The sequence below is a fragment of the Globicephala melas genome, chromosome 17, assembly GCF_963455315.2.
Source record: "Globicephala melas chromosome 17, mGloMel1.2, whole genome shotgun sequence".
Classification (NCBI taxonomy): domain Eukaryota; kingdom Metazoa; phylum Chordata; class Mammalia; order Artiodactyla; family Delphinidae; genus Globicephala; species Globicephala melas.
Window position 1 is genome coordinate 64,159,713 of NC_083330.1, and position 27,013 is coordinate 64,186,725.

General features: G+C 35.6%; 1 protein-coding gene across 2 annotated transcripts in view; it reads right to left on the reverse strand.

Annotated features, from left to right (window-relative positions):
* Positions 1 to 403: 403 nt before the first annotated feature.
* The window catches only part of ATAD2 (ATPase family AAA domain containing 2), a 69,867-nt gene continuing 43,257 nt past the window's right edge, over positions 404 to 27,013 (reverse strand). For both annotated transcript variants that reach the window (XM_030875730.2, XM_060287096.1), the window contains 16 exons: positions 26,590 to 26,678; positions 21,991 to 22,150; positions 21,031 to 21,121; positions 19,698 to 20,012; positions 19,222 to 19,354; positions 18,687 to 18,873; positions 17,430 to 17,615; positions 10,956 to 11,091; positions 9,619 to 9,815; positions 8,922 to 9,081; positions 6,825 to 6,947; positions 6,559 to 6,702; positions 4,988 to 5,380; positions 3,188 to 3,321; positions 2,224 to 2,352; positions 404 to 1,453 (listed from right to left, as the gene is read on the reverse strand). In XM_030875730.2, coding sequence (XP_030731590.1) covers positions 1,409 to 1,453; positions 2,224 to 2,352; positions 3,188 to 3,321; positions 4,988 to 5,380; positions 6,559 to 6,702; positions 6,825 to 6,947; positions 8,922 to 9,081; positions 9,619 to 9,815; positions 10,956 to 11,091; positions 17,430 to 17,615; positions 18,687 to 18,873; positions 19,222 to 19,354; positions 19,698 to 20,012; positions 21,031 to 21,121; positions 21,991 to 22,150; positions 26,590 to 26,678 — 2,622 coding nt within the window. In that variant the 3' untranslated portion in view covers positions 404 to 1,408. The remainder of the gene's footprint in view (positions 1,454 to 2,223; positions 2,353 to 3,187; positions 3,322 to 4,987; positions 5,381 to 6,558; positions 6,703 to 6,824; positions 6,948 to 8,921; positions 9,082 to 9,618; positions 9,816 to 10,955; positions 11,092 to 17,429; positions 17,616 to 18,686; positions 18,874 to 19,221; positions 19,355 to 19,697; positions 20,013 to 21,030; positions 21,122 to 21,990; positions 22,151 to 26,589; positions 26,679 to 27,013) is intronic.

Here is a 27,013-nt window from a genome sequence, read left to right on the forward strand (position 1 = left end):
CCAGATAAAATGACAACAAAAGGCAGTTTAACTCAGAAACTGTATTAGAATCCAGAATCTCTCATATGAGATCATTATCCCCTATTCCCCTCAAAAGAAGTTTCTAACAGAAGCTATTTCACAAACTAATAGTAGAATGTCTCCTAAAAAGGAAAAACACGGGCAGAGGGGGAAGGGAGTGAATATGCATGGCAGTGAATGTTTTTATTTCTTTAAGAAAGAAATGTATTTTTGGTATCATTAATACAAAATTTATAATATTTACATAATTGTATATAAAAGGTATCTATAGAATACAACCTAAACACATTTAGGATATAAATAGTTTTCAAATATAAAAATTTCGTGCTATTAAAAAGATGTTTAACAAAGTAGTCATTAATACATTTGTTGTATATATCATAAAAGTAAACCGAAAAATATTTAAAATTTTTATTAATCCAAATGAGAATTATAAAAAATGTTTATCTAAAAAGCATTAATTTTGACCTTCAAGTACAGAATTGTGCAGCTAGAAGTTGTTCAAGGGCCCTCCTGCAAATCACTACTTGAACACTAGCTTTTAAGTGAACAGGCGAGGACGCTAAAGGCAGATGGGAGATGGGCATTGAAGAAAACAAAGATGACAAAGGATGGCAAAGAGACAATGGTTAAATAAGTTTCTAGTCTGACACAATAAACTATTTTTAGGAAGGATAAAATTAAAAGTGCTTAAAACAAAAGAATGTCAATGTCACTAATTACTCTTTTTTTTTTTTAAAGGAACAGACTGCCCTTAAATATAATAGTGTTTATTTATTTTTACTTGTTGACAGTTTGCTTTATTTATTTATTTATGGCTGTGTTGGGTCTTCGTTCCTGTGTGAGGGCTTTCTCTAGTTGTGGCAAACGGGGGCCACTCTTCATCACGGTGCGCGGGCCTCTCACTATCACCGCCTCTCTTATTGCGGAGCACAGGCTCCAGACGCACAGGCTCAGTAATTGTGGCTCACGGGCCCAGTTGCTCCGCGGCATATGGGATCTTCCCAGACCAGGGCTCGAACCCGTGTCCCCTGCATTGGCAGGCAGATTCTCAACCACTGCGCCACCAGGGAAGCCCACTAATTACTCTTAAGTGCCATAAACATTAGTTATCAAAATAACTTTATTAAGAGTTGGCCACACTTTAACTACTGATAAGCACAGGAATACTATACTACAGTGACTCAATGAAAATTCCAATATTTATCAGTTATCTCTGTAATTTATCTTACACATGTACATAAATACCAGAAAAGTTTAAATATTTTTATTTACTATTTTAATCTTTTCCTTAAAGATACAGGATTTCATCTTGCATCAGTTATGTCAGCATGACAAAGGTGAATTAAATAGGAACGGAATATAAAGAATATTTGGTACCATAACCTCATGATCTGGAACAACTGTAGTTTTCTATTTCTTGCTCCATTTTCTAGATAAAGGGTAGGAAGGAAAAATAGTAAGTTTCAATATGGAAAAAATCAAAGAAACATGACTCCATTGCTGGGGTTTTTTTTTCGCAGTAAACAACCTTAAGGATATTATTATCCATGTATATATCTGATAGTGAAACAGAAACTTTGTCCAGTGTTTATGACTATCACATAGACTGGTATCACTGATGGGACTTCATTATTTAAACCTCTTTGAAGTAAGTCTGAGATGCTTTCATCTTACATTAAATTCATACAGTTATTAATCAAGGCACTGGTGTACATATAGATATTAATACTTTATATTTTGTAGGTATTACTGTTACATATATATTATTCTGTGTAGGTACCATAGGATACTTTATTAGATATAATAAATACTATATATATTACATGCTAATAGGTATATAGTAGATACCAGTTATATATAATATAAAATACTATATAGGTATCAGCCAAACTCTATTTTTAAACATTAGTACTTGAATGCCCACTGTAAAGCAGGATTAAGTAAAGACAAATAGGTCTATGTTAAGTCTGCCTTAAAAAGGAACTATATATCTTCATCAATATACACACAAAATAGATTTTTCATAGTTTACAGATACTACAGTGTTCCATTGCTTATTAAAGAAACACAAACTAATTTAAGTGCTAGATTTAAAAAAGCACAGAACACAGTTATACCTAGAAATAATCCATAATCCACACATTAAAAAATGGTATTTAAAAATTTTTATAATGTGTTAACTTATATATATTAGTTTACCTGAATAAGTGTTGTTTTGTCATAATCCCTGCGATGCTGATAAATACACTGGCTGATTACAGCATACAAATTTTCCAACTGAGAAATATTGTATTCTTGACTTTTTCTAACAACAGTCTTCAAAAGATTCTAAAAGAAAACGTAAGTGTTACATATGTGAGAGAAATTCCCTGAGATATTTTAATTTTGAAGATGTGGGGGCATTTTTAGAATATAAGCCAGAGAGAAGGCAGGCCAAGTCATCTAATGAGACACTGCAGCCTCTGATAATGACTCTGACATTCAGCTGTAAGTTAATGTTATCAACATTCTATGACTCTGGCCTCTCATCCTAAAAACTACAGCTGAGGAGGTTGCCAATTTCAATTCTAGCCATACATCACTAGAGACAAATTTAAAAATAATCTCAAATTAGACTAACAGGAAAAAAGGCAACATTTTTGCAGAATATTTTATGGCACTATGAGTACATTATAATCAATTCTGTTATGTGAAATAAAAAGAGACAGTACATAAATGACCTCACCACGTCAGGGTTCTTTTCTTACAAAAAGGAATTTCCATCCACTCAGTGTTTTTTTGTCATGACTGAAATGGACTTACTATTGATAAATTTCTGTGATTCTTCAAGTCTGGTCTTACCTTGATATTCCATTACCTCATAGTTAACCACGGTTGCATGTTTTTGTTAAGTAAAAACCAACTAAAATGGCCATATGTAATGGTCATAAAAACAATGTATGGGATCAGTGACATAGATAAGTATGTTAAAAACAATAATATCAACATACTAGCCATCTCCAACCACTGCCTTTATGAAAGTTATTCTATACCAAGTTTATCCTTTCATAAGATCATTATTTATTACATGCCAAATTTATGCAATGTACTATTACAACCCCTCTTTTGGTGGGTTATGTTTCTAACCTGCACAATGAAAGCATTATGATTTCAATTTACATACTTTTAATTGCTTATGGTCCACAACAAGTGAGGGTGTAGGCTGAGAAAGAATTGCCAAAGCCTTTTCAACACTGATGAGCTGCTGTTGCTCTACTTGGGAACGTCTAGCTCGAGTCATTCGCAGAACACACATTTCTAGAATGAAAAAATAAATAACTATTATTTGTTTCATAGACATTTTATAATACCTAAAATAAATATTAGGCAGATTAAATAGCAGGACATATTTACTTAGACACAAACCCCTGTTCTGGTTTATTGACTCTGCTGTAAGATTAAGATGCTGCCATTTACACACTCAGAAATTAAGGACAGGGAATTCCCTGGTGGTCCAAGTGGTTAGGAGTCTGAGCTTCCACTGCAGGGGGCACAGGTTCAATCCCTGGTCGGGGAACTAAGAACCTGCATGCCGCACAGCGCGGCCAAAAAAAAAAAAAAAAAAAAAATTAAGGACATTTCAGAAATATTTTCTCAAATAAGAGTATTTCAAGGGATCCTCAACAGATTAGACTGTCTCCTACTTAGGCATAAAACTCAGAATTTAAGAGCTGGAAGGGGCTTCAGTAATCTCGAATAGGAGTTGCAAACTACTATGCATAGGCTAAATATGGATTTAATTAATCCATAATTAAAGTCTTCTTAGAACACAACCATGCCCATTTTACATATGTGTGTCAATGTGGCTTTTCTAGCAGGGTTGAATAGTTGTGACTATCTGGTCCTTTACAGATAAAGTTTGCCTATCCCTGATCTAGAACAATCTATTCACTGAGAGATGAGAAAAATGAGGCCAAAGAAAGGTGAAGACTTTTCTATGGTCAACATACCTAACTGTTCTAAGAGCCAGGACAAGAACCCAAATCTCCTGACATGGAAACAGGTACCTGTCTCACTAAATAGTGTCCTTTTAAAAAAGATAATGATAAAAGAAAAAATAAACTTCGAACCTAAACAAAACATACTAAATTATACAGCCAGAGGATTAACATTTAAAATAGACCATTCTAAGATTACTCAAACACACGAGAACTCATTTTAAGGGAGTCCTTGGAAAAGATTTATCTACAGCATATAAGCCACTGAAGAAAACCAGTCTCATTAACTTAGTCAATACTTGTTTTTGACCAAAATAAATTTTTGACCCTGTTACCCTTTTTTTGCTTTGTAAGACTAAATAATGTTTGGCTTTTCCAAAAACCAAACAAATCTAATGCCAAAGGTCCAAAAAGGTGCAGACAGGAAACAATTCTACATGAAAGACTTTGGGAGCAGGATCATTAGAATAAATATAAATAACCTTGGGCTAAACCTACAGTAGGAATAGAGGAATGATGGGGGTGGGTAACAGTTGTTCTACATCACTCAGCAAGAAATCGCAGGATAAGAAACTGCTTATCTTGCTTAAAAATGAGAGGGTATCCTGCCAGCTTTTAAAAATTGTATAGCCAAGCACTTTGCTACATGATTTAGATGAATTACTTTATTCAATCCTCAGAATATCTTATTACCCAGCAACTATCTACCCCAATTTTGCAAATGAGAAAACTGACGCTGATGGGTCAAGAATCTTGACCGAGGTCACAAGCTACTAAGCAGTAAACTACTGTTTGATGCTGTAGTGTGCTTTTAACAACAGTGATTTACTAGCTCAATAGTTATTAAAGATAATGCTATTTTCCCTAATTAACTCCTGTACTCTGAAAGACAAGGAAAAAGGAGTAAACTGAGATGGTAATTAACTATTTAAGAACTTTGAATGAAACATCTTTTAAACTTAGTAAGTTGCTTGACTGAGACTTACCTTTTGCTTCATTTTCATCAGAAGTATCTGCTATCTCAGAGCCAGAAGCATCTCCATTGCAAGTGATCTTATCTTTCCTCAATTCTGTACATGCTATAGTCTTTCCAGATTCTTCAACTTGATTTTCAAAACAAGTACTTGAATAATTATTTCCCAATTCCATTTCGCTTTCAGAGGCATTTTGCTGCTTTTCGTTTTCCTCTATTGAAGACTCCCCTATGTCTCCAGCCGCATTGTGGTCTACGCTTGTGTCTTGATTTTCCTCTGTATCATTCTCAATTTTGTCATCTACGACATTTTGGCCATCATCTTTTGCCCGTGATATCCTCCTTCGTTTTGTTATGGTGCCTAAGTACCACTTCGACTTTCTGCGGATTTTTCTCTTCAACGGAGCTTCAAATAATTTAAAGAAAAAGGGTAAGAGAACATTCAACAATTTTTTAAAGTCTAAGTGAGTGGGAGAAAAAAATACCTCCTGCGATATTAAGGGGAGAATCTGAGATATCACCATAGTACTGTATGGTTGGAATACACAAACAAAAGTAGAGAGTTCTGTGAGAAGGTAGAAAGTGGTCAATGACCTGTCATTCTAAGGAATTTGGATTTTATCTTGAATAATTTTTAAAAAAATCAAATAACTTTGAGGAGGGCAATGACATGAATTGTCTGATGCATATTTTACAAAGGTCGCTTTGGCAGTAGTATAAGGAATGAACTGAAGGAAGGGTGAGACTAAAAATAGCTTACACTTCCTGAGTGCTTACCGTATAGTAGGAACTCTTCTAAGGCCTTTATATGTACTAACTCACTGACATTCCACTTGAACCTGATCAGGTTTGCTACCATTATCGACATCATTTTACAGATGAAGAAACTACAGTATACAGAGATTCAACATTCTGCCTAGACTAGATGTAGTGTAACCACACTGCAACCTTATGTTTGGGAGACTCATCCATACTGTTGTATGTACTTGAAGTTTAATAATTTTCACTTTTGTACAATAATCTGTGTTTTTCCATATTCTGCTGTTGATCTGCATTGGGTTGCTCCCATTGAATACTGCCTCTATGAACATTCTGTTTAAAAGCATTGAGGAATTATGGCACCAAAATCTGGGAAAACAAATGAATAGCTGAGAGGCTAAGAAGCTGAGGACAGTCTGAAATTCACGGAGCTTAAAGGGCAAAAACTGGAATTAAGAGCTTGCCAAAGAAGAGAGGCCTCAGGAACCCCACAGGATTTGGGTTGGTACTCCATGGAATTATACTCTAAGAAGAAAGAGGAACAGGAAACAGACTAGGATTTATAGGAAATAAAAGTCAGTTTCAAATCAAGTCATACCACAATTAGATTGTGACCTGAGAGGTGACAGGTAAACTGGGATTGCAAGTGGTACTTTATTGCAAGCCTGGATTTATTTCAAGAATGAAAAGTTGTCTTACTGTTAATGAAATCAACATAATTCGCTGCATCAATATAGACAAAGGAAACTGATGGAAAAAGTAAACAGCATTAGAGGAGAATAAAGGCTATAGTTTCGTAAGTGAAAATTACGTAAGTGCACTTACCAGGAGTGCTGCAAGCCACAGGAGTACTGGGGGTCTTCAGCTTTTCATTTTTCTCTGGATCTGGTCTTCTTTCACCAGCAGGAGTGGAATTTTGCTTTGGCATTACATGGTAGTAAGATGGAGCATATTTGGAAGAGCTACAACCTTATAAACAGACATGTGGAATATCAAATCAAATTTCCAGATTTGAAAATTACATGAACAATTAATTAAAAGGACTCAATACATCTAAAGCATCTTTTTCTGATATCCAATCATTTTCCTACCTCTCTTCTTCCTAGATTCCTGAATTTCTTCACAAAGCCGCTCAAAGTCTTCATCAAGTTCTTCTTTAATTATTGCATAGGCAGTATCTCTTAAAGCACAGGCTCTATGTCTAATAAGACGATCTATGGAATGAATAAAGAATTTTAAAATGTTTTCCTTTTGCTAATGTAACAAAAATTAACACCATATATTGGGCTAAGATTATAGCTGTTACAATTCCTTTTTTACTTCTACCATGAATAGTAAAAGTTACTGGAATTGTGTTATTTCTGTTTTTGATGTTAATCTAATGTTCTGGACATCTGATTCAACATGGCAGACTCAACCTAATTTCATGGCCCTGTCCTATCCAGATCCCTTTGAAATACCAGAGAAATTATAAGAATCAGTAGCAAAACTAAACAACATAATGACACAAAAACAGCAAGGAAGGCTATCAGTGTCATGAGTGAACCAGGGATGTAAAACAATTTTGGAAGAGATATAGAGGATGTTATTACATTGACAGAGAAACTAAACAAAGACAATGAAACAGCAACTCTACATAGGAAACACTAGAAAAAAATCCAAAACTGAGCCTAAGCACTGTTAACTGGAAAATGCCTTGAGGCAACAGGCAGATAATAAGTGAATGTAAATTTGCTTGAACTGCTGGATCAGTCCCCCTCACAGGGCAGTAGGCTGCAAAATTCACACAATATTCAGTTTATAGGTGACAGGAACAGCTATAATAACAGAAGGGATGTTGCTGGGGGCTTTTAACATGGCCTGAAGAAAGGCCAGGCGACGTTCATTGGTTCCTGGAGTGTGGCAGCATCGGCAAAACCTTGGAATCTGTCAGAATGCACATCACTCTCAGGCCCTGCATCTACAGAATCAGAAATTGTGGAGGTGAGGCCCAGCAAGCTGCATCTTAACATGTCCTGTAGGAGATGCTGATGGTAGCTAAAGTGTGAACACCACTGCTCTAAAGTAATTTTAGGTTGTCACAGTGGACGAAAAGGGAAGCAGCGGCAGTATGACTGCAATGAAACAGAAAAAGCCCTCTTCCTCCAGGATAAATGCTTCCTTCTTTCTACAGTTAAGGGGTATTCCCAACATGGTAGGCTGTTTCCCACTGCTTACCTCCAGAACTCTGAACTACAGGATAAAGTCTAGGGAAGGTGTGGGCAGAAGACTGGCAAGGGAAGAACAGTGAGCTTTTAAATTGTTGAGGAAACGCTTAGTGGTGGAAATCAATCTAATTCATAAGGACTACAAATTTAAAAACAGAATGCCAATGTACTGGAGGAGAGAGCCAATGCAGGAAATAGAACTATTAAAAAAAATTATCCACTAAGACAGTTAAGGGCATAGCATCCATAAAGCAAGAATAGGAAGCTAGGAAAAAGCACCTGAGAAAATATTTTTTGGAAATGAACACGTTTATAACAAACATATAGATATTTGAATATATCATTATAAATATGAACAAATATATCACTTAAAAATCCCTTACTTTATACATTTTATTTAACGGACTGGGTATGTGAGGTAGAACGTGAATGCATTCTACGCATAGAAAAGATCTGGAAAGATATCCCCAAACTTAACAGTGTCCACCCTCGGAGAAAGGAAATGGGTGACTTAGTTTTTTAAGTATTACTGTTAGCAAGAATTATGCTGTATTACTTTTGTAATAAAATTTATAATGGTCTTAACTAAGAAAATCCTTTCAAACTTATTTTATTACAGAGAGCTTTAATTTTTCTACTTTGAGAAAGAACATTGATAAACAAAGGAAACAAGCTAAGTTGTTATGCAATTTTGTATTTCATTAGAGGCTATATCATATAATTGTATTGGAGTGAAAGAAACCTGCATTTGAATTCTGCCTCTGCCACTTCCTGATAGTATGACCTTGAGTAAGTTTTTTAACCTCTCTAAACTTCCATTTTTCTCATCTGTAAAATGAGGATATCGTTGTTGAGGACTGAATGGCACTGTGAATATGAAATGTTTATAATATAGCACCTAGTATGAAATCACCCACCACTAAGCATTAGCAGCCCCCATTCCACCCTCTGAGGAAGAAAAACAAAACCAGTAATGCTCACCTCCAGGATCTCTATCTGGATTGTATTCTAAAGCATTACTACAGATTAGATCGATATCACTCAAATAGTCTTTCACAGTCAGATACTTGTGGAGATCAATTTTACTGATTACAGATGAAAGGTCCATTGGTTGCTTTATTACAGTGACATAATCAGGAACCTAAAATTCAAGCAAATGACCAAATCACTAAATTAACTCTGAACGTAAAAAATTTGAGTCAAGTTTTTCTACCAGGCAAAATAAAGGAGAGAGAATAAATACATAAGATATAATGAAAATATATTAATACAAAACTGTGACTCTATTTAAGGCGAGTTTTGTTTTGTATTCATTCTTATTCTTGGTCACCTATATCTCCAGTAACATTCTAAACCTCTTTCCTCATCCAAATGCCACCCACCCTTCAATGTCAACTTAGGACCTCATTCTTAACTGTGTAGGTCACAGTAATATCATGTAGTGTTAAGACATTCTCAAATTACTTCTACAACATTTGAGTTGGGCAAAGTTAATTGTCTATGCTCTGCAGGAAAGGAAAATGCTTTACATAGCTCTTGAAGCCTCTGTGTGCTTAGGATACTACTTGGTATGTTTCCAAATACAGAAAACAAGATCACAGTATACAGAGGGAACCACATAAACTAGTCAAATAGTCTCTAATTCTGAAGCATTTTGATCCAAAGATTAAATTAATACCTCATCAGGGTCAACAGGTTTAGTAAATATTCTGAATCGCTTGTCAATAGCAAGCCTATGTGTAACATTTCTTAAAAAAATCCTTAGTTCTCTAAATGTATCTTCTTCTTGTTCTTCTAGTCGTTTCACTTCTTCTGCTGTCAATGGTCTTGGTTCAGGTGGTGGTGCTACAGGGAGTACCTCCAAGGCCTGCAAAACTTTACATGAATGGAAGATTTTAGTTACCACTCTCCCACCGTATCAAGGGTAATAAACAATTCAGTACACAAAGTAGACAAGCTCTCAGGGATTATCCTCCTTGTATTTGCCAGGAATCAGAGGATTTGGAATACTAAACAGCTATCATAATCTCGACCTCTACAACACCCCCAGCAATAATCGCTAACTTGTAATTTGGAGTGCTAATTCCTAAATCATTACCATTTTAAGATCATTTAAGAGGCTATTAAAATTTTGAAAATGCATATTTCCAAGACAAGAATATTCTAATTTTTTAAAAAGTCATTTTTACTAGTTAACTTTTAAACTAACAAAAAATTGTGGTACGTTTCAAATATAAGAAAAATTTAATTTTGTTTAAACAGATATGCACTAATAAGTAATAAGGATAAAAAAGGGAATATGAGAGTGCTGCCCCAATAAGTTGGCAATCAATTAAGGGAGTAAGAGACATAATTATAACATCACTGTAATATCATATTAGTATGAAAAAAGTACAGTGCATCATAAAGGTAATAAATTAATTTTGTCTAGATGTTAGGGAAGAAATAATAAGATATACTGGAAAGAAGTATGAACGAAATTATGAAAAGACACAATATGCTGTATATGGTTTAAAGATAGAGTGCTTTGGAAGGAAAAAGGTGGGGGAGAGAAAAGTGCCAAAGGTGCGCTTGGAAAGACAGATTGGGGCTATGCTATGAATTCTAGCCCCAATTCCACATAGATTAGGGCTACACTATGAAAGGCCTTGTATGCTTCAAGAACTTGAGTCTAGGGACTTCCCTGGTGGCCCACTGGGTAAGACTCTGAGCTCCCAATGCAGGGGGCTGGGGTTCAATCTCTGGGAACTAGATCCCGCATGCATACAGCAACTAAGAGTCTGCATGCTGCAACTAAGACCTGACGTAGCCTAAATAAACAAACAAACAAATAAATAAGTAAGAACTTTAGTCTATTTTAATGGGAAACATAGGGATTTTAAGAGGTAAGTAAGAGGTATCAACCTCAACTGAGGTTTTGAGCTTCTGATATTAGAAGATGGCAATGCCATTAACTGATATTTCATTTCCACTTTCTCAAAATTATTACATATTAACTTCGATACAAGAACTAACCTGCTTTCTTTTTTGATATAGGAGGCTTAGCAGCTTGCTTTAGAATTAAATCTTCAAAAAATTGTGTCCGTTCTTCTTTATTAGGCAACTGGACATTAAAAATTTCTCCATAATCATGGACAAATAATTCTTGTACCTTAAAAAAGAAAACAGATGCATTTTATATACATATATATGTATACACACACATTACTATGTATCAATCATTCAATGCCACAGTAGGTTACTGTACACGTTTTTAATGACAATCTAAATTGTGTAATAAAGAAATAATTTCTTAAATCTTTTACTTATATTGAACTTATTATATAAACCATGTATGCAATAGATAAGGAACTAAAAACATGGGATCTTCTTTAGAACTCAAGGCTCCAAACTATAATTCATACAATAACTGATATGGTGATATTTTACTTAATGGGTTTTGTTGAGATCAAGTAATTCACCTTCACAACCCAAAGTGAGATATGAGAATGAGTGGTTCTTCAGTAAGAATAAAGGCTGGAAAATAATAAGTATTGGTAAGGATGTGGAGAAGTTAGACCCCTTGTGCTGGTAGGAATGTAAAAGGGTGCAGCCACTGTAGAAAACAGTATGATGGTTCCTCAAAAAGTTAAACCCAAAATTATCATGTAACCCAGTATATGCAAAAAAACTGCAAGAAAAAAAAAAATAAAAGACTCAACAGATACTTGTATACCAATAATCATAGCAGAATTATTTACAGTAGGCAGGAGGTAGAGACAATCCAAATGTTCATCACCAGATGAAGAGATAAAGAAAATGTGGTATGTACTTACAATGGAATATTATTCAGCCTAAAAAGGAATGAAATTTGAACACCTGCTACAACATGGATGAACAATGAAAACATTATGCTAAGTGAAATAAGCCAGTCACAAAAGGACAGATACTTTATGTTCCACTTATATGAGGATACCTAGAATAGGTAAATTCAAAGAGACCGGAAGTTACTAGAGGTGTCCAAGGGCTGGGAGAGGAAGGAATGGGGAATAATTGTTTAATGGATACAGAGTTTCTGTTTGAGATGATGAAAAAGTTCTGGAAATGGATAGTGGTGATGGCTGCACAACATCATGAATGAACTTAAAGCAATGTACTTGATGTCACTGAACTTTACACTTAAAAATGGTTAAAATGGTAAATTAGGTATATTTTACCACCAAAAAAAGAATAAAGGCAAAACAGGTCTCAAAAGGATGTTTCTAAACAAACCTCTAGATCTTTCCAAGAATTATTAGAGGATGATAATGTTTATTCCTTGTATGATGTTTGTGTACTTTGTTCAGCCTACCTCTGATACAGAGAAATTTACATTCACAGCTTTTGCATTTTCTGCTTTGTAGGTTCTTCCATGCTCCAAACTTATGAAGACTACATACACAACATCATTTATGAAATAAGTCTCTCCTTTTGCTAATCCATTTACTAAACTACTATGTATACAAGAGTCTACTAATGAACTGTATTACATTAATTTGTCATTTCTGGCCCAAATGCACAGTTTTAATCACTAACATTGTGGTATGCTTTACCATATTTGGAGGGCTTTTTCAAAATTTTCTTGGAAATTCAAGAACTTTTTTTTAGCCATGCCACGTGGCATGCAGGATCTTAGTTCCCCAACCAGGGATTGAACCTGTGCCCTGTACAGTAGAAGCATGGAGTCTTAACCACTGGACCAGCAGCGAAGTCCCTCAAGCAGTTTCTTCTTCTACATTAAATTTTAGAATCTATTTTTTTGATATTTCTATTGCAGTTTGTACCTTTTCCCCCTTTCTGGTGGCCTGGAAGTTGTATGTTGTATTTCTATTCTTTTATTGTTACAAGTTTTAACAGACATATCTCTAAGCTTCTTTTCCTACCAAACTGTGAAGTTAATAATATCTACATATCAGATACAAATCTGAATGTGCTTTTACTTCCTCATTCTCCTTCACTATGTCCTTCCTGCCGTTTTGAGTTCAGAACCAAGATCAACTTAGATTTACAGTCCTTAAAAAAATGTTACTAGCACAGTTTTGTGACAAGTTTTACTGTTTTCTTTGCTCATTGCTTCTTATATGCAACTTCTACAAAATAAAAAAAATCCAAGAGGAGAAATAATCCCTTAATAATTATTTCAGTCACGGGTTTATGGGTAATAGTTTCTTAGCCACTGCATGTTCAAAAATATCTTTATTTTGTTCTTTCACTCAAATGCTAACTTTGCTGGGAAGAAAATTACAGGTGCAAAATTATTTTCCTTCTAACTTTGAAAATATTGCTCAGTTGCCTCCTTAGTAGCTGGTATTATACCAGTGAGAATGTAGAAGCAATTTGATTTTCAGTCCTTTCTAGTAATGTTTTATTCTCTTGGAAGATTTTTAGATTTTTCTCTATACTTTTGGAGTTCTGAAATTTTATCTAGATGTGGGCCTTTTTATACCCATCAGTTAGAACAGGGGACCTTTTAAATCTGAACATTATGGTATTCTTTAATTCTATGAAATGTTCTATTATGTGACTATTTTTCTCTTGTACATTTTTCTCCTCCCATAAATCCCATTAAACAGATGTTAGACCTGAATCTATGTCCTCTGTTTCCTTTAACTTCTTCCTCACTTTTCAAATCTTTGTCTTGTTTTTATTATTTACTATAAGAATTTCTGATCTCATGATCTTCCATCTTGCTAATTCACTCTTATCTGTGTTTGCTTCTTTTTAGCCCTGTGGGGTTTTTTATTTGGGGGGAGTTATTTCATGTATAATGTCTTCAGTGGTTATTTTCCACAACAATCTGTTGCTGATGCATGGATATGATTTTCCATGGAGCTGTCCTTCCTCAAAAGCTTACTTATAAATTTATCTTTGCCTTTGAAATCTTCAACTGTCCACAGATGCCTTTTCTGTTTATTCTAGCTTCTACTTCCAGTGATTATGAAAGAAGCTTGCCTATGTTAGACACAGAATGTGCCTGTAATTTGTCTTCTGGGCACAGGGTCTCCCTACTTCTCCCATTCAGTACCTATACATAAGTCACTGCTCTGCCACACTAGTCCTTGGGCCCACCTTTACTGCTCTAGCTGAGGACAAACAACTCAGCTGACTGCTGTCTGGCAATGGCCAGAAGTGAAGAAAGCCAAAAAATCCAGTTGTCCAAAGGCTCTTTCAATTCCCTCCTAGCACCAAACCAGAGCTAGAAACCACTCCCATCTTTCAAAGCAGTCCTTTCATGCACATGCTTTAAAATGTGGTTACCTGTATCAATCTAATCCCCACTGCTTGTCTTTCACGATTCATCAAAGTTTCTAATCCACTGATGACTTTCTTTCTCATTTTTCCATACTGCTGTGTTGTTAGGGTCCACTAGTACTCATACATATAGATACTCTGACTGCAGTTTTGAGATGGACAAACTTTAATGTAGCTAATAATGGTATACACAGTACTTCTCACATATTATAGTCCAATGCTATATAGACAATATCACTGGATCACTAAGGACTACATAGACTATATAAGGCTCAAAGCGGACTTGCTTATTTGTATCCACATAGACTATTCATTTTATAAAATGAGCAATTCCTGGTCCAGTGCCCATTCCACCCTACAGTACAGTGTGATACTGGGATACTTTACTCAGTTTACAGTGATATGCTTAGGAAATATTACCATAAGAAAACAAAAAAGCTATCTTTAAAAAAATTTTTTTTAAGTACAAAATTCCCACATTCTTTTTTTTTTTTTTTTTTTTTTTTTTGCTGTACGCGGGCCTCTCACTGTTGTGGTCTCTCCTGTTGCGGAGCACAGGCTCCGGACATGCAGGCTCAGCGGCCGTGGCTCACGGGCCCAGCTGCTCCACGGCATGTGGGATCTTCCCGGACCGGGGCACGAACCCGTGTCCCCTGCATCGGCAGGCGGACTCTCAACCACTGTGCCACCAGGGAAGCCCCAAAATTTCCACATTCTTGATAAAGTTATCCAAGATTAAACTGATGACAGCTTTTCAACCTCCCTACATCTTTATAAAGTTCAGCTAGTTTGCCTTACTTATTACCAAGAGTATAAACTTATCTTTGTTTTAAACTTTGAAATAATTAACAAAGTTTTAATTGACAGTGAGTACAATAAATCAATGGTTAATGGGGCTACTAAATAGCAATTCTTTACTCTGTTAATCAGAACATTGCTAGAGTACTTAATTCATTCTGAGTACAGCCTTTCAAAAGGAATATAAAGAGAAAGACATTCAAGAGAGTGACTAGAATTTTGAAGAAACTAAAAATATGTGTGACGTGTAGCAGAGCCTGCTATTATCACACCCCATGTTCTCTTCCTTTTGGGCACACTGCTATATCATATTTCCTGGTCTCCCTTGCAGTTAGGTACGGCTATGTGAGTTTTAGCCAATGGAATGTGAAAGGAAATGATATGTATCACTTTCAGACCAGGCACAAGAAGGCCAATCCTTTCAGCTGGGTGGAATGAAAGTAACCTGGAAAGTCACATGATGAAAATGAGAAAGCTCTCTCAGCCTGAGTGTCTGGTATGACTACATGGTGGAGGGTGGACCCGCCAACCTACTCATCTGCCTGGTATTGTTAAGTGAGCAAGAAATAAACTTTTATTGTATTTAATAGTCCTAAGGAATATATCTTATCATAGAAGAAGGAATTTTTAGTGTGAAGAAGACTGGGTCAGAGTAAGGAGATAGAAATGAACACAAAACCATATTCAAACATACAAAGAGCTTGTCATGATGAAGACAGAATAGACGGGCTCTCTATTTTATGTGGGAAACAAATGGAGATTAAGAAATGGAAGCCTCTCAAAATAAGTTGATTTTTCTAAGGAGTGAGAACTAACAAAATGAATTGTGAAGGTGTTCTATACAAAAGAAAGACTTAAGAGTCCAGAACTAGATGACTAAAGTAGAAAACTTTAAGGACTCTTCCCACCCTAAGAATCTGTAATTAATATATACTTAATGTTCATTTCCCAGTTTACTTAAGTTTTAGTTGAAGAATTAACAACTACAAAACTGCCATCAGGGACACAATCTGGTCCTTTGATAACTCCCTGACATCATTTCCTTCTACTCCGTCCTTTATTCACTCTGTTCTAGCCACTCTAGACTTTCTGCGATTTTTTCAACACACCACACTCTTCCTTCAGCGCTTTCGCACTTGCTTTTCCTCTGCCAGGAGCCTCTGTCCCTCAGATACTCAAATGGGTCACTACCTTACCTACTCCAGGTATTTGCTCAAATGTCATCTTCTTGGTGAGGCTAACCTAGTGGATTTAACACTGTGGCCCTACCACACTCTTTTGGCATTGCTTAGCTAAATTTTTCTCCATACTGGTAGCTTGGTATTATATTTTATTTTTGTTTGTCTCTCCCTCAACTAAAATGTAAGCCCTAGGAGGATACAGATTTTTCTCTATATTGTTCAATGCTATATTCCCAATGCCTATAACCATGTCTGTCACAGAATAAGTGCTCAGTAAATATATTTAAAATAAAATATTTGAATTATCTTCCTACTAATGTTCTAAAAACACACACACAAGACTACAACATGCTTATTATGTATTCTGGGGACGGAGAGGTGGAAAAATGTCCCTGATTTCACGTATTTTACATTCTGCTAGTAGAGATAGAGTCAAACAAATTAATACTTAATGTCAAGTAGTGATAAAAACAAAGCAGAGTAAGGGAGAAGACAGTGATAGGCAGAGGTGGTACTGCTGTAATTGAGAAACTGATCAGGAAGACCTCTGAGGTGATATCTAGGCAGACATCTGAGAAAAATAAAGGATCACACCTTTATTTTCTATGTATCTAGGAGAAGAGTATTACAGGCAGAAGCAGAATGAACTTTGTCACTGGTAGTTGTCTAAATTGGCACAAATTTGAAGGACAGTAATTTGGTACTATCAAAAATGTCAAATGTGCATACTCTTTGGCTAAGCTATAGTTATTCCACTTTTAGGAATACATGTTAAAAAAAATCCACATAGTAATGCTCATGTAATTTAAAACCCAAGAATGCTCACTGTAGCAGTTCAACAGGAAAAAAACTGGAAAATAACTAAAATCCTATTAATAAGGATTTGGATAAATAAATTATGGTATATCAAGAAAACAGAAAAAGCTATGCTGCTCTTAAAAGAAATAAGACTTATGTATTAAAAAACACATAAGATATATAAAGTAAGTTACAGAATAGTATGCATCATATTCCATTTAGAGAAAAAAAATTTACAATATGGTCTTACAATATACATACACATATACATATACCATCCTGCCCAACAAGCACATGTATCAAATAGCTAACAATGGTATCTTTAATAGGAAAACTTTTCCTTATAATTTTATTCACCTCTGTAGCACTTGGAATTTTTTCCATAAATTCTTATTACTTAAGTATATCTCTTTTTAAAATATAATAATTTCTCCCAAATTACCTCTTCTGGTAGAGTGGAATGGGGTTTGTCAGAAGTTGCAAGTAGTAAAACTGGAGCAAAAGAAGGAATATTCTGTAATAATGTGGTAAATGTGGCTTTAAGTGTTGGTCCAACTATTTCCCACCACAAGTGAATATGAGGAATATACACTATACTTGGTGCTGTTTTCTTAGCTTCATGAATCATCTAGTAGAGAGAGAAAAAAATTACATTCAATTAGAGAGTCAGCACATTAGTTATATGCTTTATTAATCTGGAACAATGTTTAATTTCCCGGAATTGTCATATAAAACCCTGAAGTTTTAAAAATGCTTCCCCAATCCCACAATCTTGTTTTTAAATGTTTTATAAAAGTCTCATTTTTAGGGCTTGGCTTCCCTGGTGGCGCAGTGGTTGAGAGTCTGCCTGCTGAGGCAGGGGACACGGGTTCGTGTCCCGGACCGGGAAGATCTGGCCACAACAGTGAGAGGCCCGCGTACCACACACACAAAAAAAGTCTCGTTTTTAGAAAAACATAATTGCTTCAAGCAATTAGAAAACAGCTCAAGAAATCTAGAAGACTTTTCTGTTATGGCAACCAAGGTTAAATATAAAAATACAAATATAAAACACTTTTACATTTAAAAAATTTTAATATAGCAAAAACAGAAGCAGCAAGGTTCATATGGTTTTTGGAAAGAATCAACCCCTACAGATTTTTAGGAATATTTCATACAGTATAGTTTCTACCATCATGACAACTGTAACAACAACAAATTTTCTAATATTTTAACTTTAAAAAAAAATCAATTAGCTGGCATCTTTTATCTTTTCAAACATCATTTCATTTAGTTTTAGGGAATTTACACACACACACAAAATATATATATACTAATTTTCAAGGGAAATGTACCTATTCAAATGAAGAAAATTAAAATTTTATTTTGCATAGCCGTCACTGTTTTAAGTATTTTACTCATTTCTCACAACAGCCATACAAGGTAAGGACTATTATTATCTCCATTTTGCAAATGGGGAAAATGGGGCAGAGAGATCTAATAACTTTTCTAAGTCACATAGCAAGTAAGTGGTGGAAAAGGGATTTAAACTCACGCTCTTCAATAACTAAGCACTTACGCATAGTTCTCTTTTGAAAACCTGAAGTTAGAAATCAGAAAGACAAAAAACACAGTACAAAAAGAACGAGGCAATTCTAGATTTTGTCTTTGGAAGACTACTTTGACTTACAACTTATGTGTCTGGGCAACAATGAATTACCTGGGCACATGTTTCTTCAGGAGATGTAGCACTGACTCCAAAAAGAACAGGAATGTCTAATGTGTACACTGCAAATTTTTCCAAAGCATGGATGACAGCTGGTGCTAAATGAGAACCTTGCCCAAATCCTGGTTCTCCTACTATCAATATTCTTGGTCGAAAAGACATAGGTTGATAACAAGTATTTCTGAAAGAAATGAGTAATAACCTATGATTTAGGGAAAAAAAGTTTAAATTTCCCTCCCAATTACCAACTATGAACTTTAGAAGTCAAATGTTTTGACAATATGGCCAGTCATAACATCATGGTTCATATGGTTTTTGGAAAGAATCAACCCCTACAGATTTTTAGGAATACTTCATACAGTATAGTTTCTACCATCATGACAACTGTAACAACAAAAAATTTTCTAATATTTTAACTTTTTAAAAAAGTCAATTGGCTGGCATCTTTTATCTTTTCAAACGTCATTTCATTTAGTTTTAGGGAATTTACACAAGAAAAAAAATATATTAATTTTCAAGGGAAGTGTACCTATTCAAATGAAGAAAATTAACATTTTCTTTTCCCTTATTAAAGGATTTTTGAGAAAGTCCATTTTCATATACTGAAGGAACATCGTCATCACTGTATGCCAAGTCACTTTCTAAAAGAGGACAAGAAATATCTATAAAGTAAACAAAAAAAGTGTGCATTAGTAACTTTTCTGAATTACAAAGTAAATCTTCATGTAATGCCTCAGTTAGCAAACCAAGGAACTTCAATGACATTTTTTTAAGAATCAAAAATGTTTGTGTAGATATAAATAACAAGTAAATTAAAATAATGCATTCCAAACTTAGATTAAGTCTAGGGCAATCTGTGAAGTAAATTTCTTTCAAATATCTAGGCAAAGCATGGCCAAATTCCTTTCAAGAAGCTCTTTTATAAAGAAACATTACTGTACAGGGATGTACAAAACATTTAGTTTTACAGATTATGAAAATTAAATGGTCAATCAAGTTTCATACCTGAGTCTAATGCCTTTTTAGTTCCGATTTCCACATGTGGAAATACTCTCTGCAGAGCTTCTAAGATCTTGTCAACTGTGCTTTGCAGAAGTGGTTTCACAATGGCGGACAGTGCCTGCCCAGGTGATGTCACAGCTCTTCGGGAGGCTGGTATCATCTTTTGCATAGCTACTTCGAAGTCTTTAGCTGAGATATTAATTGAAGAGAGATCCAACTGTAGTTTCTCACTGGTGGTATAGATCTGTGGGTAGCGTCGACGCAGAGCACACAGAGCAGCCTCAGAACATATTGACTTAATATCTGCACCACAGTATCCTATCCAAGGCAACCAAAAAAAATTTTTTTAAGTAAACCACCGCCCTATTAGCTTGACCATGGTTAAAAGAAAATTAAAAATCAGCCTAGCAATATAGTAGTAAAATATTTAGGAGTAATAAGGCTAAAATGTCTCTCATTCCCCCAGTGAACTTACATGGTTGATAATAACCCTTAACAAATCAATCAACTTTTGAGAGTGAAATATGCAGGCATGAAGTAGAGCACAAGGGTCAAGAGCGCGACTTTTGAAATCAATCAGGTTCAAATTCCAGTTTGTCATTTACTAGACGTGTGATCTTTAGAGATTTATGCTCTCTTTATTCATTTATGCTCTCTCAGCCATTTCTACATCTGTAAAATGGGGATAAAGCTACCTACTTCACAGGACCGATGTAAGAATTACCTGAAATAATACATGTAGAATGCTTAATAGGATAATTAGAAAAATGTGAACAGTTAGTAAAAGATCTAACTTCATTCTGATATTCCCTGACAGTCAAAATATCAATTACCTCTATATAATATCTAGGACTTTATACGAAGAAAACAGGACTTCCCTGGTGGCACAGTGGTTAAGAATCCGCCTGCCAATGCAGGGGACACGGGCTCGAGCCCCAGTCCAGGAAGATCCCACATGCCGCGGAGCAACTACGCCTGTGCGCCACAACTACTGAGCCCATGCACCACAACTACTGAAAGCCTGCACACTCGCACGCCGCAACTATTGAGCCCGCACGCCTAGAGCCCGTGCTCCGCAACAAGAGAAGCCACCGCAATGAGAAGTCCGTGCACCGCAACAAAGAGTAGCCCCAGCTCATTGCACCTAGAGAAAGACCCCGCACAGCAATGAAGACCCAACGCGGCCAAAAGAAAAAAAAAAGAAAACATGCCAGCAACTATAAATAAGAAACAAATATAATTTGCATTTCTTTAAACATAACCTTGGCAAAACTACAACTTATTCCATCTTTGAAATGCATGTAATATTTCTTTTAATGCTTAAAGCAATGTTTACCAGCACAGTTTTCCGCTAGTTCTTCTAGAAATATGTCCAGTGGTTTAGGATTCCAATCCCTTGTGTGAATCTTTAGAATTTCTTTTCGAGCCTACAAATAAAAACAGTTAAATTTTTATTATTCAGATTAATTTCAATTTAGAATAATTTATCTAAAATTTTAAAGATTTTAATACCTAATATAAACAGAAATATGAAACAGTAAAAACGAAAAAAAAAGATGTATTTGTAAGAGCTTGAGGATTTTATGTTAAACAGATCTACATTTATAGCTCAAGTTCTAGTCATCATAAATGTGAATGAGAGATATTAAGAAACTACTGGACTATTGTTTATTCTGGTACACATTAAGAACTGTTTTTAAGAGTACTGACAGCTCTACCCATATTTTCTTACTTGGTTCTCAAAATATTAGGCAGCTTTAAAATAACTGCATAGGATTATATGGTTGTATCTGTGAAAAAAGCCAAGGCTAATGAATTGGCTAAGGATTGACTGTTAGGCCACGTGTTCTGAATCAAAATAAAGCTGTATAATTAACATGCAAATGTTGTGCTCAAATTGAAAGAATTTTAAGAGTATTTCTAGGGAGGCACTATTTTATTACCAAAAAAAAAAAAGAGGGGGGTGGGGTGGGGAGTTCCCTGGCTGTCCAGTGGTTAGGACTTGGCACTCTCACTGCTGTGGCCTGGGTTCATTCCTGGTCGGGGAACTAGGATCCCACAAGCCGCGGGAACCGAAAAAAAAAAAAAAAAAAAAAAGAATAAAAATTTATCCAAGTTATTTTCTTTAAATAAAATAATGCCTCCCTAAAAATACATACATACATGTTTGAATGTTAATCATACAACTTTGCTTCAGAACATACAAAACTCAATCTTCAGTTTTTCGCTATACCAAGACTTGTTCATGATAAAGGCAATCAACTTTGTCAAAATTTGAGTGATGTTAAATTCTTACATCTTTATCAGGTAGGCTAAAAAGGAATTCTCTGTCAAAACGACCAGGCCTTCGTAAAGCAGGATCGATAGAATCCAGTCTGTTCGTAGCACCAATGATGACAATTTCTCCTCTGCTGTCCAATCCATCCATAAGAGCTAGCAGGGTGGAAACAATTGAACTAAATTTAAAAATAAGAGAGAAGAGATTAATTGTATGGAAGCTGAACACATCCTTTCTTTTTTTTGCTAAGATTTAATACATTAAATGTGTGACTGAATTTTCTCAGAGCATTCCACTACTTTCAATAAGCTTTTTAAAAAGAAAATCTGTAAAATAACATACTACATGGCACACAGACATTTAAAGTCAATGGAAAACACAGTTTTTAGAATGCTGCAAATGGATCCTGGAAGCCATTTCATAAAGCATAATTTCACATAGGAACTTTAGAGTTCTCAAACAGGGATACAACATCAAAAAAATACAAGTACTAGGCAGACAAACAGAAAGTAAAAATAATAAAATGGTTCATTGTGTACACATTATCAAAGGACCCCAAAATAAAACAGAATATACATAAAGCATAAAAACATAGGATTTGGACTTCCCTGCTGGCACAGTGGTTAAGAACCCCCCTGCCAATGCAGGGGACACAGGTTCAATCCCTGGTCCGGGAAGATCCCACATGCTGCGGAGCAACTAAGCCCGTGCGCCACAGCTACTGAGTCTGAGCTCTACAGCCCGTGAGCCACAACTACTGAGCCCACGTGCCACAGCTACTGAAGCCTGTGTGCCTAGAGCCCGTGCTCCACAAGAGAAGCCACTGCAATGAGAAGCCCGCACACCGCAACAGAGTAGCCCCCACTCGCCGCAACTAGAGAAAGCCCATGCGCAGCAATGAAGACCCAACACAGCCAAAAATAAATAAATAAATAAAATAAATAAATAAATAAATTTTTTTTAAAAAGAGTTTTAATTACATTTTAAACTTTTCATTATGGAGAGAGAATAGTAAAACAGTCTCCACATCTTCATCACTCAGTTTCAACAATTATCAGTATTCCTTTTTTGTCTTCACCCAATAGCTTTTAAAAAAACCAACCAAACAAAAAAATCTCAGGTCATTTAACCCATAAATATTTCATGTTAAGTGCTTCACATATGTATTTCTGAGGATAAGGACTTTTAAAAACTCCCACAATACTATGACACCAATGTAAATGACACTAATTCCAATTTCCCTGATCGTCTCAAAATATCTTTTTACATTTGGTTTGTTCAAGCCAAGATCTACACACATTGCACTTGGTCAAACAACCCTCAAATCCATAACAGTTCCCCATCACCCTTCCCTCACTTTTTTTTTCTTCCTCCATGCCATTTATTTTTTGAAGAAACTGGTTCATTTGTTTTGTAGAATTTCCCTCCCACATCTGGATTGAGCTGATTGCTTCCTGATAGGCTCATTTAACTTGTCCTTTAGCTTTCATATTTCCTGTAAACTGGTAGTTACATCTACAAGCTTAATAAATATACATTAAACTATTTGGGATGGCATATTTCACAGGAAGATACCATGTATTTCCTACTGTATACAGCAGGAGGCAGGCGATACCATATTTTCATTTTTAAGATCAGTAGGTTGGGTTTAGTTGAGGTGTTATCAGCTTACTCCACTCATCATAAACTTTACTCTTAACCTTTTCAACTTATCTGCTTTCATAGCAGCCACCGATAACTATTGCTTAGATTAAGGTTTCTCAGTCTTGGCACCATTGACATTTTGGGCCAGATAATTCTTTGTTGTGGAGAGCTGTCCTGTCCACTGTAGGATTTTTAACAGCATCCATGGTTTTCACCCACTTGAAGCCAGTACAGCACTCCCCCCTCCCAGTTGTGACAATCAAAAATATATCCAGACGTGTCCCCTGGGGGGCAAAATCACTCCCAGTTGAAAACCATAGTTCTTGATCCACTATTTCATAAGGGGTTGCAAAATGGTTATTTTTCTAATTCAATAATTTCCTTTGCGTTTATTAAATGTGATTTTTCTATAGAGAACAAAGTTCTCTTTATCATTATTATTAAATTACTCTGAATCATGGTTACAGGACAGGAAAAAGAAATGCTTGATTCATTCTCTTCATCAATTTTCAGAGTAATGAGTCACTGTCTTAGCAACCTTTGGAGTGACCAGTTAAGTTCTTTTTTTAAAGAGATCATTAAAAACTGATGATTTCTGTGTACTTGATACACTTCAATATACCGAGTCTCTTAAATATGTGTATACATATTTAAGAGACTCAGTATACTGGGTCTCAAACTGTCCCGTCTTTGGCCAATGGAAATCCCTTCAAACTGGCTATGTCACTCTGATGTGATCCCAGTAGTCTTTGATTGCTTCTTCACTTCCAGGAATTACAATATGTTCCAGGCTTGTCTTGCTATTTCCCATCTCAGTTCTGCCTAACACCTCCTCTACTAAAGAATCCTAGTATTTAGAGATCACACTCTGATTACTAAGGGTATGAATTGTCACTGGACTGTGATTGTTTCTAGGCCTTTTTAGTGTCCAGAGATAGGAATCATTTTTTTCTTTAAAAATAAAATTCATCATAAGTTCATACTGGTATTTCTAATTCAAGTAAAGATTTGAGGGTTTTTTTTTTTTTTTTTTTTTGCAGTACATGGGCCTCTCACTGCTGTGGCCTCTCCCGTTGCGGAGCACAGGCTCCGGACCCGCAGGCCCAGAGGCCATGGCTCACGGGCCCAGCCGCTCCGCACCATGCGGGGTCCTCCCGGACCAGGGCACGAACCCGTGTCCCCTGCATCGGCAGGCGGACTCTCAACCACTGTGCCACCAGGGAAGCCCGATTTGAGGGTTTTAATTTAATTTACTTTATATTTGTATCCTCTTTTCTTAGGCTAAAAATCTTATTTTCTAATGCATTCACATACTTACTTATTTGCATTATCCTACAATTATTACCAACAATAAGATAAAGAGGATAGTTTAATCATGTTCAATGTGCTAACTTCTAAAAAAGCTGAATTTGGACTTCCCTAGTGGTGCAGTGGTCCACCTGCCAGTGCAGGGGACATAGGTTCGAGCCCTGGTCCAGGAAGATCCCACATGCCGCGGAGCAACTAAGCCTGTGAGACACAACTACTGAAGCCCGCGCACCTAGAGCCTGTGCTCCTCAACAAGAGAAGCCGCCGCAATGAGAAGCCCACGCAACACAATGAAAAGCAGCCCCTGAGCGCCGCAACTAGAGAAAGCCCGCGCGCAGCAACGAATACCCACACAGCCAAAAATAAAAAATATAAATAAATAAATAAATTTGTAAAAAAAAAGAAAAAGATTTACTCCCTTAAAGTAAATAAATAAATAAGCTTAATTTAACAAAAATGTTTTTCTCTCAGATTTTTTAAGTCTTTGGAAAAAACAAAAAACTAAAGTTCTCTTAAAAATATATATTTGAAATGATAAGTGCTTGCTAAAATTATTCTATATTTCTTGTTAAAATTTCTCTAATCCCTTTTAGAACTGTTCCAAAATACAGTAAGTACTCAATTACTTGATTGCAAAGTGATGGTCGTATTGTTAAATATATTTTTCCCTATCAACACAATGAATACAGTATGGCTGATAATGAAATGTGTCATATATATAAAAAGCGTGTATGATTATTGGTAGGGTATGTGCACACACAACTATTTTTACCATATAGGAGTAAACATTTTAATTTACTCAGAACAAATAAAATTTTATAGTATCAAGTCAAAGAAGGGGACCAGAATATAGTAAATGTTGTTAGGTGTTAGAAAAGCCAAAACCTACCTATCACTCATAATTTTATGTCTCGTTTCTCTTTTATATTATCTACAATGAAAAACAATACTGGCATAATGAAAGCATGCAAACATTTGCTTTTGGGTACCCAAATTAATTAAATAATTACATTTAAAAAGAAGCTGTGAAAAACTGAAGATGAACTAGGACTAAAATGAATTTAGATTCAGGTTGAGTCAGTGGTACTAGTGAAAACTGCTCCCTTGGGTAAGCAATTATCACAGGGGAGATGCAACTTTGCCATTCTGAAAATCAGGAAGTTGGGCTAGTACTAGGGTAAAAAAAAAAAAAGCATCTGAATTAGTTGGCAACACCTAAAAGATATTTAACGCAAAAATCTGAATATAAAATTGAGGAAATAAAATTTATTTTTCAAGTCTGAGTCAGCTTTTGCACTTCAGTAATAGGCTGGAGCTAAAAACAATTGGCCACACTCTTCATGATTGGACACTCAGCCACATTTCCCAGACCCACCCTTATCACTGGCCTGCCTCACTCATTTTATTTGCCTTACCTCACTGGCCAATGGGCATTTAAGTCTGTATCACAAGTTAAATCTATAACCAATACTGTGCTTGAGAACACCCTACCCTTTAGAACAGGTTCACTTTTTCTTTTTCTTCTGTACTACACATTGGTTTCTACTACCAAACAACACTGGTTTATAAACTTTCTTTCATCATCTAACATTCTATCCCTCATGCAACATCAATACTGCTCAGAATATAGGAAGAAAGGCAGAAGTACCATCAAGCAAGTTTTACCTGTGAATTTGATCTTGCCTGCTTGATCGTACTGGAGCCAGACCATCGATTTCATCAAAGAAAATAATTGATGGGCGCATCTGATAGGCCTAGGAAGCAAGTCCAGTGATTGCATGTTATCATGAAAAACTTCAAATACATAGACTTAGTATAAAGCATTTTAATCCATTTTCATTCCTATTTGCTTATAAGAAGTTTTTAAAAATATAAACTCAAGAACTATGTTTTAAGGATTCAGACATAATAAATTATAAGAGCATACAACTTAAGTTTATTTGCATTTTCAGCTGGAAACATTCAATATACTCCACTGGTTATATCCCTCAGATTTCATACAGCTACAATTATTGGGACACAAAAAATATCTACTGAAGACCAACTGTCGAAACAAGACAAAGAATAGAAGACAGTGACATAGCTTTCC